Source organism: Mesocricetus auratus, unplaced genomic scaffold (genome assembly GCF_017639785.1).
Source record: "Mesocricetus auratus isolate SY011 unplaced genomic scaffold, BCM_Maur_2.0 Super-Scaffold_6730, whole genome shotgun sequence".
Taxonomy (NCBI): domain Eukaryota; kingdom Metazoa; phylum Chordata; class Mammalia; order Rodentia; family Cricetidae; genus Mesocricetus; species Mesocricetus auratus.
In genome coordinates, this window is record NW_024429184.1 from 819493 (window position 1) to 831727 (window position 12235).

General features: G+C 45.9%; 1 protein-coding gene across 4 annotated transcripts in view; it reads left to right on the forward strand.

Moving 5' to 3' along the window:
• Positions 1 to 12235, forward strand: part of Susd1 (sushi domain containing 1) — a 116360-nt gene that overhangs the window by 50793 nt on the left and 53332 nt on the right. For 3 of the 4 annotated variants that reach the window (XM_040737774.1, XM_040737780.1, XM_040737771.1), the window contains exons 7-8: positions 3270 to 3367; positions 4552 to 4738. The exons of the other annotated variant lie outside the window; for it this stretch is intronic. In XM_040737774.1, coding sequence (XP_040593708.1) covers positions 3270 to 3367; positions 4552 to 4738 — 285 coding nt within the window. The remainder of the gene's footprint in view (positions 1 to 3269; positions 3368 to 4551; positions 4739 to 12235) is intronic. 4 annotated transcript variants of the gene reach the window in all.

Below are 12235 nucleotides of genomic sequence, written 5' to 3' on the forward strand. Positions count from 1 at the left end.
GAAGAACAGGAAAGGAAACCCTTTTCTAATCTCTACTTGAGTGACACAGGCAATCCAAGTAGGAAGGCTGTTTGCTTTATTGGCAATTCAGGGAGAAGCTGGGTGCAGGGAACTTCTGTTTCCCCTGGACCAGCTGCTGAGTTATCATCAGAAGGCTGTATGAGTGAGCAGAGATGTAGAGATGTTGAAAGTTCTGGGGGTTTTGAAGGGCAGCAGCAGAAGTGGACATTAATAATTGAAGTTTGTGCCGGGCGGTGGTGGCGCACGCCTTTAATCCCAGCACTCGGGAGGCAGAGGCAGGCGGATCTCTGTGAGTTCAAGGCCAGGCTGGACCGAAAGCCTCCAAAACAATACAGAGAAACCCTGTCTCGTAAAAAACAACAAAAAAAAATTGAAGTTTGTTCAGTCTGGTACACTGGTGTCAACATCATCTTTGCTACCCTAGGATGTGAACCAGCAGGGTCCTCACATTTCTTTGCTTATTCATTCAGGCAACTGGATTCTTTTTTTCACATTATCATTGATGTAGAGACCTATGGATTTTTTTTGTTTTATTTATTTATTTATTTTTTTGTTTTTACGAGACAGGGTTTCTCTGTATTGTTTTGGAGGCTTTTGGTCCAGCCTGGCCTCGAACTCACAGAGATCCGCCTGCCTCTGCCTCCCGAGTGCTGGGATTAAAGGCGTGTGCCACCACCGCCCGGCCTGGGTTTTTTTTTTTTTAGGCTTCATAACTGATACTCTGATATATCTCTACAGAGATCTATGTTTTCTTCTCTGCCTCAATTTATTCTCAGTTATTAATAGACAGCTTGGATTTATCCAAAAACAGGTGCGGTGGGACGCAGAACCTAGGTAGTGCCAGGATGGGATGATATACTAAATGTATAAAAGCACTGATGGGCATAGAGATCAGTAGACCAGGTGAATCCAGTTTTGACCTTGGTTCTGTACAAGACAACTGAGTTAGCTCTGCAGGTGTTTAAGGCTCAGGCTCCTTTTCCCTCGTGGTGGCTGAGAAGAGAATTACTATAGTGAAGGAACAGGGGCTAGTTAGAGGAATGCTATCCCCAAGGTAAATAGTTCTCATTTACACACACACACACACACACACACACACACACACACACGCACGCACGCACGCACGCACGCACGCACGCACGCAAGCACGGCCAGAGGTCAACCTTGGATATTGTTCACAGGAGCTGTTTTGCTGTTTTTTTTTAAATTTTTGTGTGTCCTTATGAGTGTGCGATCATTTCTGGTGCCTGTATCGAATCCCCTGGAGCCGGAGTTATAGGTGGTAGTGAACTGTCTGCTGTGGGAGCTGGGAACCAAACTTGAAATGAGGTCTATCACTGGCTTGGATCTTCCCTACTATATGGGACAGGGATACAGCAGTCTCTGCCTTCCTAGTGTTGGGGTTATAAGCATGTGACACTGAACCTGATTCTCGGCCTTGCTCCAATCTCCCTGGAGTGGAACACCAGTGGTATCACCAGGGACCTGTCAGGCTAACCACAGCAAAAAGAAGCAAGCAAACAAACAAACCTTGGTCCTGAGGGCCCACGCCTTCATACTTACCAGGCAAGCAGCCCCTTCTCATCTTGACGCAGGTCTTAGCTTGAATTTCTCCAAAAACAGAACCAGGGGTTTGTATTATTATGTAGCATGGAGTAAAAATCCCAGGAGGCGGAACTGGTGACCAGGAGGGGGTGTAATAAGGAAAAGAAAGAACCGGCGTGAGAGGATGCCACAGCGCCCAGGTCTCCCGTTGGTAGGAGGGACTTGCCCCACTGCTAGTATGGCGTTCTGAGGAAAGGGCGCCAACTGGTCCACTAGCTCCTGTCCCCAGACGGTTTGCCCTCTCTCCCCTCCCAGGCTGTATGTGCTGCTGGAAGCCCCGGGGAAGCCCCGGACCAGGAGGCACGGCACAGTCGTGTCGTCAAAGTGCCCGCAGGAATGGCACGCACTAGACCCAGGAACCCACGGGAAGTCTGGCTCCACAGGAGAGTTGGGACAGGGCCGTGGAACACTCCTTTTCCTTTCGGACGAAATGAGAATTCTTGTCTCCAGGGACGATCGGGCGATGCCTACCTTAAAGGTGTTTCGTTTTTCCTCCTTTTTGATTCTATTGCAAAAGAAGTCACATCGGTTCTCCTTAACCATCCATTTCTCCTCTACAGAAACGCCTATCAGCCTCGCGTCCCTCAACCTTGCTGAACTATTTTCTTAGCCTTCAATTTTTTTTAAAGTTTTATTTCCTTAGCAGTGTATGCAAATAAGATCCCATCGTTTGCAAATAGAAGTCACTTTGCATATCTGTGGGAAATTTGATTTTAAGAAATGAAAACGGCCGGGCATTGGTGGTGGTGCATGCCTTTAATTCCAGTTCTCGGGAGGCAGAGGCAGGTGTATCTCTGTGAGTTGGAGACCAGCCTGGTCTACAAGAGCTAGTCCCAGGACAGCCTCCAAAGCCACAGAGAAACCCTGTCTTAATTAAAAAAAAAAAGAAAAAAGAAACGAAAAGGTAGCTTTTCCCCACACCAGGCTGAACAGCTTTATAAGTGGTTGGCTGGCTGGGTCCGTTGGAAACTGTCAGTCAAGGGAACCCTCACGTTTTCCCACATTGCCTGATTCATCACACGGGATAGAAATGCAGGTTATTTAGAATAAGCAGAACACAGAGAAATCATGGCTTCTCAGCAGATCAAGATTGCATGGTTTCTGCTAGAGCGGTCCCAGGGTGATCAGGGACTCTATGGAGAACTTCCTCAGTTCACCCCAAGAGTCTCCTGAAAAGTCACCCTGCATGGTGAATGTGCCATTTCCCTTTTGGGGAACAGCAGTGGCTTGAATGGATGCCCTGCCACCCAGGGTAAGATGAGGGAGGCAGAGGCTCATCTCCCATGTGTGGTTTTAAGGAAGCGTCCAATCGGGAGCTCAGTTCTGAACCTTGCTCCAGCCTAACCTGACGGAACACCAGTGGCATCCAGTGGCCCATCAGGCTAATCACAGTTGGAGTTCTTCCCCACCCTCAGGCAGACAGCAATCTTTTCCTTTTCTGTCTGGCCAGGCAGTGGGCCAGGCTCATTCATGATGTACCATCTGGGGCTGCTCGGATTGCTCAATTCTGCAGCCGAATCACGGTGTGACGGGAGAGCAGGGGAGACACCAGCTGGACAGATGCACAGAGTCCACCAGGGTTTCCCCGAAGCCCATTGATGCAGCTCATGAGTCAATTCTTTTCTCTTTTCCTTCTATTCTAGAAATAATGATAGAAATCCGTGATGCGTCTGTGTTTAATGACACCTGCGTGAGGTGGCAAATAAGCCCAGAGAGCATAAACTCTAAGGTCATGTACATGGTGAGTGAAGAGAGCTGCTTCCCCTGACAATGCAGAAATGGGAGTGTGAGCCAGGAGGGTGTGGCCCGCATAGGAGCTTCACCCCTCCTTCTGCCCCTCCCTCCCTCTCCCCTCCCGACCCCTTCCTCTCTCTCTCTCCCTCCAGTCACATAAAGTGAAATCACATTTATTTGCAACTGTATAATAACAAGCCACGGCCGGGCGGTGGTGGCACACGCCTTTAATCCCAGCACTCGGGAGGCAGAGGCAGGCGGATCTCTGTGAGTTCGAGGCCAGGCTGGACTGACAGCCTCGAAAACAATACAGAGAAACCATGTCTCGAAAAAACAAAACAAAAAATAATAATAATAACAAGCCACGGCTATTTTAACTTAAGAAACATCACAGCCAATCACTTGGCGTAGAGGTTTGCTTGCATGCTCAAGTCTGGGTGAACTTCCTTCATTCTGCAAACTTTCCTGGGGTACCTCCTTAAGCCAAGATTCTTGAAAACACCCGTTGACATTTCAGTTAGAGCCAACACAAAGCTAAGACAAGTTTAGAAGATACTTGTAACCTCCCCTCACTAGAAAAGAATCATTTTCTTTTGTGGGTCTTATGTGCTATTATATAAGTAACCATGAAGGTAAAATGATGAGGTTTCCATAACTAGGGGCAACCCCAAATCATACTGCTTAATGCTGCCACCTACCAACCATATGGTTTGAATGAGAAATGGGAAGACGCTTCATCAGTTCAATTGTTTCCCAGTTCCAATGCCCCTTTAAAAAGTGGATGGGATTTTTTAAAAAGACATATGCAGGTTTTAGTTTTAATGCATGTATCATCCAATAGAGTGTGACTGTGGAGCATGCATTTATGTTTGGCACCCTCCTATTGCTTGTTTCCAATAACTTGTCCCTTTCTCCCTGAGCAAGGCTGGGAGCGTGTGCTGACTTTGTACTGGGACCTCCTTTCCTTATTGTAGTCAGAAGAGCACTCCCAAATAGAGTTCTCACGTCCATCATAGCTTAGGACCCATTGGTCCCAGGGATGATTAGACCCTGTCCTCATGGTAGAGATGGACCAATCTCTTCTCCACGGTTACACAGTGTCCGAAATGAGTCAGCAGAGAGACAGCACCTAGCACCACGAAGTCTTGGTCTGACCGGAGTCAGGATTCTCTTGTCTTTCCTCTTCTAAAGATACACATCGAAAGACAGCAGCCAGATGCTGTAGGACCCATTCGTGAGGAGACGGTCAATGTGACCACAGACAGCAGGACCCCAGAAGTGTGCCTTCACCTCCTACAAGGCGCCAATTACACCATGAGCATTTCTGCAGCCCCTCCCCGGCGCTCTGTGCTCGCCATCCTTGGTTTCCAGACGGCTGGTAGGTGGAAGGGAAGTGGCATGTCCTTCTGGAGAATTCTGAGCACAGGATGTGGGAAACCGGCAGGGCAGGGGACTTCCGCTGGCGTGAGTGGAGGAATGAGGCTGCTCCTGGGGTAGAGCCAGAGCCATAGGAGGATAGACTGTTAACTCTGTTGTCATCCAGATGAGTGGCACTGACGACTGTCTCTCAGTCGAGTCCTGGGAGAGAAGTAGGCGGTAACAGACAGGACATCAGATGGTGATGTCATGGATTTGCAGGTGTGCAGGGAGTAGCAGGTCTCACAGCTTATGTTTGCTAGGAAGACCAAGGAAGGGGAGCAACAGAGGCTGAAGGTCACCTCTTCATTTACTATGAGCTGCTCTGGCCGGGGAGTCAGGTCCAGAATGGTTAAGCGGGAGCAGGAGGCAGCCCTCGGGTGCAGAAAGGTCCATATTGGTAAATGGGGGAGTGGACCCAAAGGAGCATTAAGCAGTAGGAATAGTTGTCAGACATGGTGGTGCACACCTGTAACTCTAGCACTCTGTAGGTGGAAGTAAATGGATCTCTGTGAGTTTGAGGCCGGCAGGGTCTACATAGTGAGTTCCAGGCCAGCCAGGGCTGCACAGTGAAACCCTGTGTAAAAGAAAGAGGAGGATGAGAAGGAGAAGTAAGGGCTGGGGTGGTGGCTCAGTTGGTTAAGTGCTGGGCACACAGCACAAGGACCTGGGTCTGGATTCCCCAGAACCCATGTTAAAAGCCCTGAGTGGTTATGCATCTGAAATCTCAACAGAGACAGACAGAAGGATCCCTGGGGCTTGCTGGCCAACCAGCCAGGCTAGCCAAATCAGGGAGCCAGGACACCCAGTGTTGCTTTCTGGCTTACATATACCACACATAACACACACACACACACACACAAAAGCACAAACATATACAAACATAAGCATGTAGTTGTCACAGGGTTAAAAATACGACACAATTAGAGTAAGATGTGTGGGCATCTGAACTCAGATGTTCTGACTTGTGCTGCAAGCTCTGCCAACTAAGTTATTTCTATAGCTCATCAATTCTTTTTTACCAAGAGGTTGCAGGGCCAGAGAGATGGCTCAGTAGACAAGAAGTAGACAAGAGTTCTTTCTTTCTCCTTTCTTTCTTTCTTTCTTTCTTTCTTTCTTTCTTTCTTTCTTTCTTTCTTTCTTTCTTCCTTTCTTCCTTTCTTCCTTTCTTTTTTAATTTTTAAATTTAAATTTAAATTAGAAACAAGGTTGCTTCACATGTCAATCCCAGGTCCCTCTCCCTTCCCCTTCCTTCCTCCCATGCCCTCCCACTAACTCCCCCCCCCCACAGGAGTTCTTACTGTACTTGCAGAGAGTTGGTTCCCAGCACCCATGTGGCAGCTCACAACTATCTGCATCCCCAGTTCTAGGAGTTCCAATGTCCTTTTCTGACCTCTGTGGTCACTTACATACATGTGTGTATGCACACATATGCACAAAAAAACCCACCTCCAAAAAAACCACTTAATTGAGAAGAGAATGTATATTTAATAATACTTTACAAACTTTGAGTAGCAATTGGTGCCATTTGTTACTTTAAATGAGTTACACTGTAACTAGTTGTTTGATGTCCCATTAAGAAAACCTACCTCAGATACTGATGTCACCATGCACTGTGAGATGACAACCCAAGATCAGGGAGAAATAATAAGACAGTTTGCCTATTGAAATGATATAAGACCAACTATAAAGTTAGGCATCTTTGGACCTTTTTTTGACGTAATTATTTTAATTGATTGCTTGCAAATTTCACATAATACACCCAATCACATTCACTTGTCACCCTTGTCACATAATACCCCCACCCTTGTCACCTCCCCCAAAACAGAAGAAGAAAGGGAGAGGGGGAGGGGGGGGGAAGGAGAAAGTCCACTTTGAGTTGTCCATGTACTCACTGGAGTGTGGTCAAACTCCCAGTGGCCAGCCCCTGCCAGAAGCCATCAACTGTGGACAGCCACACTTCAGCATGCTCATCACAGTTTTAAAGAGTTCTCTTCAACGCCTTCCTGTCTAGACTGTTTTTTCTTTGGTTTTAATTTGGGGGTGGGGATGGGGGAGAGGGATTGTCACAGAAGCCTTCTATGTCTGTCTTTTTTTTTTTTTTTTTTTTTTTTTGGTTTTTCGAGACAGGGTTTCTCTGTGGCTTTTTGGAGGCTGTCCTGGAACTCGCTTGGTAGTCCAGGCTGGTCTGGAACTCACAGAGATCCACCTGCCTCTGCCTCCCGAGTGCTGGGATTAAAGGCTTGTGCCACCAACGCCCGGCCCTATGTCTGTCTTAACTGTGAGTCTGCAGTCATCAATACCACTGCAAAAGGAGCTTCCTTGCCCTTTATAGTCGGAGGCAGCAAGGATCACGAACTTCCACATAGTTTCTGGTGACAGCAGGAACCACAGACATCAATATGGCTTCAGGTGGTGGCACAAATATGGACAACCTTCTGGCCTTTGGTAGCAACATGGACCACAGACGTCAAGCATGGCCTTGGCCGCTTCAGGTCTTAGGACTTTTTTTTTTATTGTTTTTTAATCTGTGACTCTATATTTTTTAAAGATTTATTTATTTATGATGTAGACAGTGCTCTGCCTGCATGTATGCCTGCAGGCCAGAGGAGGGCATCAGATCTCATTATAGATGGTTGTGAACCATCATGTGGTTGCTGGGAATTGAACTTAGTACCTCTGGAAGAGCAGGCAGTGTTCTTAACCTCTAAGCCATCTCTCCAGCCCAGGTCTTAGGACTTTCAATGAATGAAAAATTATTTTACTTCAGGTATATAATGTGAAGAAAAGATAAGGAGTTGATACGTCACTAGGGGGGAAATTGTAGTGAATGGGCTCTTGTGGGCTTTCGGGGATGTGTCTCCTTGGAGAGGCCATCACAGGACTTCAAGCGCATCTGTCTCTGAGTTGGAATGACAGTCATTCTTACAAATACCTGATTGCCCTCCAAATGATTTTTCCACTAGGAAAAAAATGTGACTTTTGTATCGTAACTGTGAGAGTTATGGTGTAGGGAGGTGTAGGGAATATAGGTATAGGTATATCTGAACTTCTGGAGACTTTATTTTCAAGATACAATGAAAGCAGTAGTCTACGTCGGAGTCTTGTAGATTCCCAAATCAAACTTACCTTTGAAGTTGTACTTGTAAGTGAGTTATTGTTCTTTGATGCTGTTTATTAAATTTTCCAGATTTTGGAATGCAAACTAAAATAAAGCTGATAGATAAGGATCATAGGGCTTGACTGACACTGGGTGTGCAGTGTGTCTGCGTTGCTCTGTTTTGTTGGAAATTTTAGGTGGAATTAGGTTACGGTTGCAGGTTAACCCAGTGAGGATTGGGCTTGTATGAGGTCACACTGGCTGGAAGCAGATATCCTCTGCTTTTGCTTCAGTCTTTGCTGATTTATGCACCAATGCAAGAGTCTGTCACTCTGTGTTCCCAGGTTCTGCACATCATGTTGTTTGAGTTCACCGTCAAGGTATGCTACTTCCTCTCAAATGAATGGGGGAGCTGTACATCATGCACACACCAGATCAACCATATACACACATCACAAACAGATACAAGCAAACACACACATTTACACTCCCCATACACACACACACACATGATACATAATTATTTTTAAAATATGGTAATATAGGTCCTCCTTGCTCTTACTTTCATTACTTGTCCAATTGCTGTGTTGATTTCCTCTTTTAAGAATTAAGTATAATTGTATCACATCACACTCTTAGTGTGACAGACATACACACATGCATTCATGTCTTAGGGTTTTATTGCTGTGAAGAGAAACCATGACCACTGCAACTCTTATAAAGGAAGATAGTTGACTGGGGCTGGCTTACAGTTCAGAGGTTTAGCTCATTATCATCACAGCAGGGAGCATGGTGGCACACAGGCAGACATGGCACCGGAGAAGTAGCTGAGAGTCCTGCATCAAGCTCTATAAGCAGCAGGAAGAGAGTGTGAGCCACTGGGCCTGGTTTAAGCTTCTGAGACCTCAAAACCTACCCCCAGTGACTAACTTACCCCAACAAGGCCATACCTCTAATAATGCCACTCCCTATGAGTCTATGGGGGCCATTTTCATTCAAACTACCACAATGTATACATACATTCATATTTAAATTTGTATATGAAGTTACCTGTTTCCTTATGGTATTTTTACAGTTTGTTTTTGTTGATCATCTCCTGTCTCTTCTACTAAACTCCTTGCCACACCTCTTGTCGTAGTAGTCTTCTTCTTCTTCTTCTTCTTCTTCTTCTTCTTCTTCTTCTTCTTCTTCTTCTTCTTCTTATTATTATTATTATTATTATTATTATTATTATTATTATATTTATTTTGTTTTTGTTTTATGTTTTGGATCCTTTGGAGCTGGCATTGCAGATGGTTTTGAACCATCTGAAGTGGATGTTGGGAATTGAGTTCAGGTCCTCTGGGAGAGTAGCAAGGACTCTTAACCACTGAGCCACCTCTTTGCGCCCCCCCCCCGGCCTTTTCTTCTTAATAATTTCATTTCAATGATAATTTCTAGACTTATTACATTTTAACTTGCTTTATGGGGTCATGGGCACCTGTGTGGACCTTACTGCTTGGTCAGGCTGTTTTCATTGCAGTGGATTCTGGGTAACAGTGTAGAGTGTTGGCATGTAGGTGGAGTGAGTTCTGCCTCAAGTCTGAGTTACTAGATCAGCTAGGACTTCAGTGGTTGTTTTCCGTGTTCTCCCATTTCTCTTGTAGATGCTAGTTGGTTTCCCCTGCATGATTTGATGCTACAGTCTTCAGTGTTCCTGACACACGGACAGAGCCTCCCACTAGCAGCAAATGGCTCACTCTATCCGCTTAACATCCCTTTACCTCACATTATACTTGGATGCAGTACTGTCTCATTTCTTTGTGATTTTGCTTTTTCACAACATGCTGTTAACTGTTCTCAAAAGATGTCTGGGTGAGGCTACTGTGGCCAGTTCTAGGAGTCAGGACACACAGAGCATTTCTGGGGAAAGGCTGGTATTTGAGCAGATAAATGAACAGGCTTCCGTTATTGCTTCCTGGATATGATTTCCCTTCTAACATTTTCTTTTCCATTTTCCCATGTCTTTGTTTCTTTTCTTTTTGTCACCTCCATGCTTTTCTTTTTTCAGTGAGTTGGACAGTACAGGTTTTGTTTTTCTTCTACATTTGGCCACTTTTTTATTTTTTTATTTTTTAGAGATAGGGTTTCTCTGTGTAACAGTCCTGGCTGTCCTGGAACTTGCTTTGTAGACCAGGCTGGCCTTGAGCTCACAGAGATCCCCTGCCTCTGCCTCCTGAGTGCTGGGACTAAAGGCTTGCGCCACTACTGCCTGTCTGGTTGACTGTATGTTTCTCTGATTACCAGTGTTAATGCTCAAACAATGCTAATACATTCTTGAATGATAAACTTGTTTTAAGAATTCTGTAAACAGATCACATTGGCTTTGGGATGTAAAGTCTTAATGGGGGGGGCGGTTGGGAGAAGGTGTGACTTTCTGTCTTTTTTAGGGAGTCGGGGAGTTCCTGAAAAGTAAACCTTGGGTCTCGAACATGCCAAGCATCAGCTCTAGCATCCAGCTATACCTCAAGCTCCCCCATCCTCCCTGTTTTTAATCCTATGAGGCAATCTGATTTTCAGTGTGGATATCAAAAACACTTCCTTTAGCTGTAGAGTTAAGCCATTAGACATGTGTGCATGTACATAGTAAGTGCTGACTGACGGCCTGGCCTGGTCGCAGGCACTGAGTCTTCAACAGTGAGGACCAGCAGCTTCTGTTTGAGGAATGTGAATGCTGGCACTGGCTCAGTTTTCTCAGTGCTCTGGGGGACTTTAATCTGTCCACACATTAGGAACAATTTCCATCACCAAATCTCCCTCTCAAGATTGTTGCTTCTTCCCAAACCCATTTTATTTTTCCCCAATACATCTATGTGGGACCTTCTTCTCTCTCCTTTTTTTTTTTTTTTTTTTTTTTTTTTTTTGGTTTTTTGAGACAGGGTTTCTCTGTATTGTTTTGGAGCCTGTCCTGGAACTCGCTCTGTAGACCAGGCTGGCCTTGAACTCACAGAGATCCACCTGCCTCTGCCTCCCAAGTGCTGGGATTAAAGGCGTGCGCCACCAACACCCGGCTTTTTCTCTCCTTTTAATGCTCACATTCTTTTCCCTCTGCCTTCTGCAGTGTGTACTATGCCTCGTGTGTGTGTGTGTGTGTGTGTGTGTGTGTGTGTGTGTGTTGCACTGTAAGTTGTCATACATTTTCATTTCCTCTTTGAGGAGTGTGTGTGAGAAATCTCAGCTAGTTCTCTTTTTTATTTCTACCTCTTTCAAGTACATTCTTCTTTCATTGGAACCATTTTGGATGTTTTTAAGAAATTGTTATTGAAAGTACAGAATGGGTGGGTGCTGCTTGATCTTACTATCAACAACAAAACAACAGCAACAAAAACTACGGAGCTCGTAAGCATGCCTTCTTCTCCTTAATGCAAGATAGAACCATCATCTCCCAGGCTCCTAGATGACTTATCCTGGGATGATAAAGCTCTGTCTAGACGGATGCTTCCTCATAGGATGGACATCGGTCCCCTTGACCTTACTTTTCACAGGAACATGTTAGTGTGCTTATCTGAGACCTCCCTGTGAAGGTCGGGTGAGCTTGGCCCCCTTTGAGGAACAGCTGCGGGGACCTCCCCGAGTTTAATTTCTGAGTCCCTTGTTCTGCTCACTTGTGAAGCAGTTAGTCTTGGGCCGGCTCTGCACGGTGTCCGTGGCCATGCTAGAGGAGCAGCAGTCAGCAATGGAGCTTATGGGGCTCAATTCACCAAATAGCAAAGCTGTGATGTCCAAAACCCTGGAGAGGCAACTCCCTGGGGGGGGGGGGAGTGTCCCCAGAATGCCCCTTGCCCCTGCTGTACTTCCTCCTGCCTGTTCCTGCTGTAGCTGGTGTGGTGTGATTACTATGTGAAAGGGTCCCACTGTATCTGGTGTAGCATTATTGTTTCATGGGAAAATTCCACTCCCCATTGGGCAGTTTATGTGCGGATCATAATAAGGACAAAATTAGGCTAGAAGTTACCTCTGACTTGCTGAGCACTGGTCACTGCCTGGCTTCAGTATGCAGTGGCACCCTACTAAAACAGCAGAGAGTCAGGCTGTCCTGTCAACCCGTGGGTTTTTGTCACATGGGGCTCTGGGGTCTCCACTTAGATGTCCTTCCTTGTCGCTGACTCTCCAGCGTGCTAAGGAATGACCATTGGCCTTAGCGATGGTAGTGAATACACGTTTTTTGCCCTGGCTTCCTCTCTGAATTGCAAGGTGAGCCTACAGCTGGAGCACCTAGAATGTGCCAGATCTCATCTGTCACGGAAGTTAAGCAGGACTGGATTAGTCCTTGGCTGGGAGAATTGCCTGGTGAGCTTTATGACACCCCATAGGGGTCCA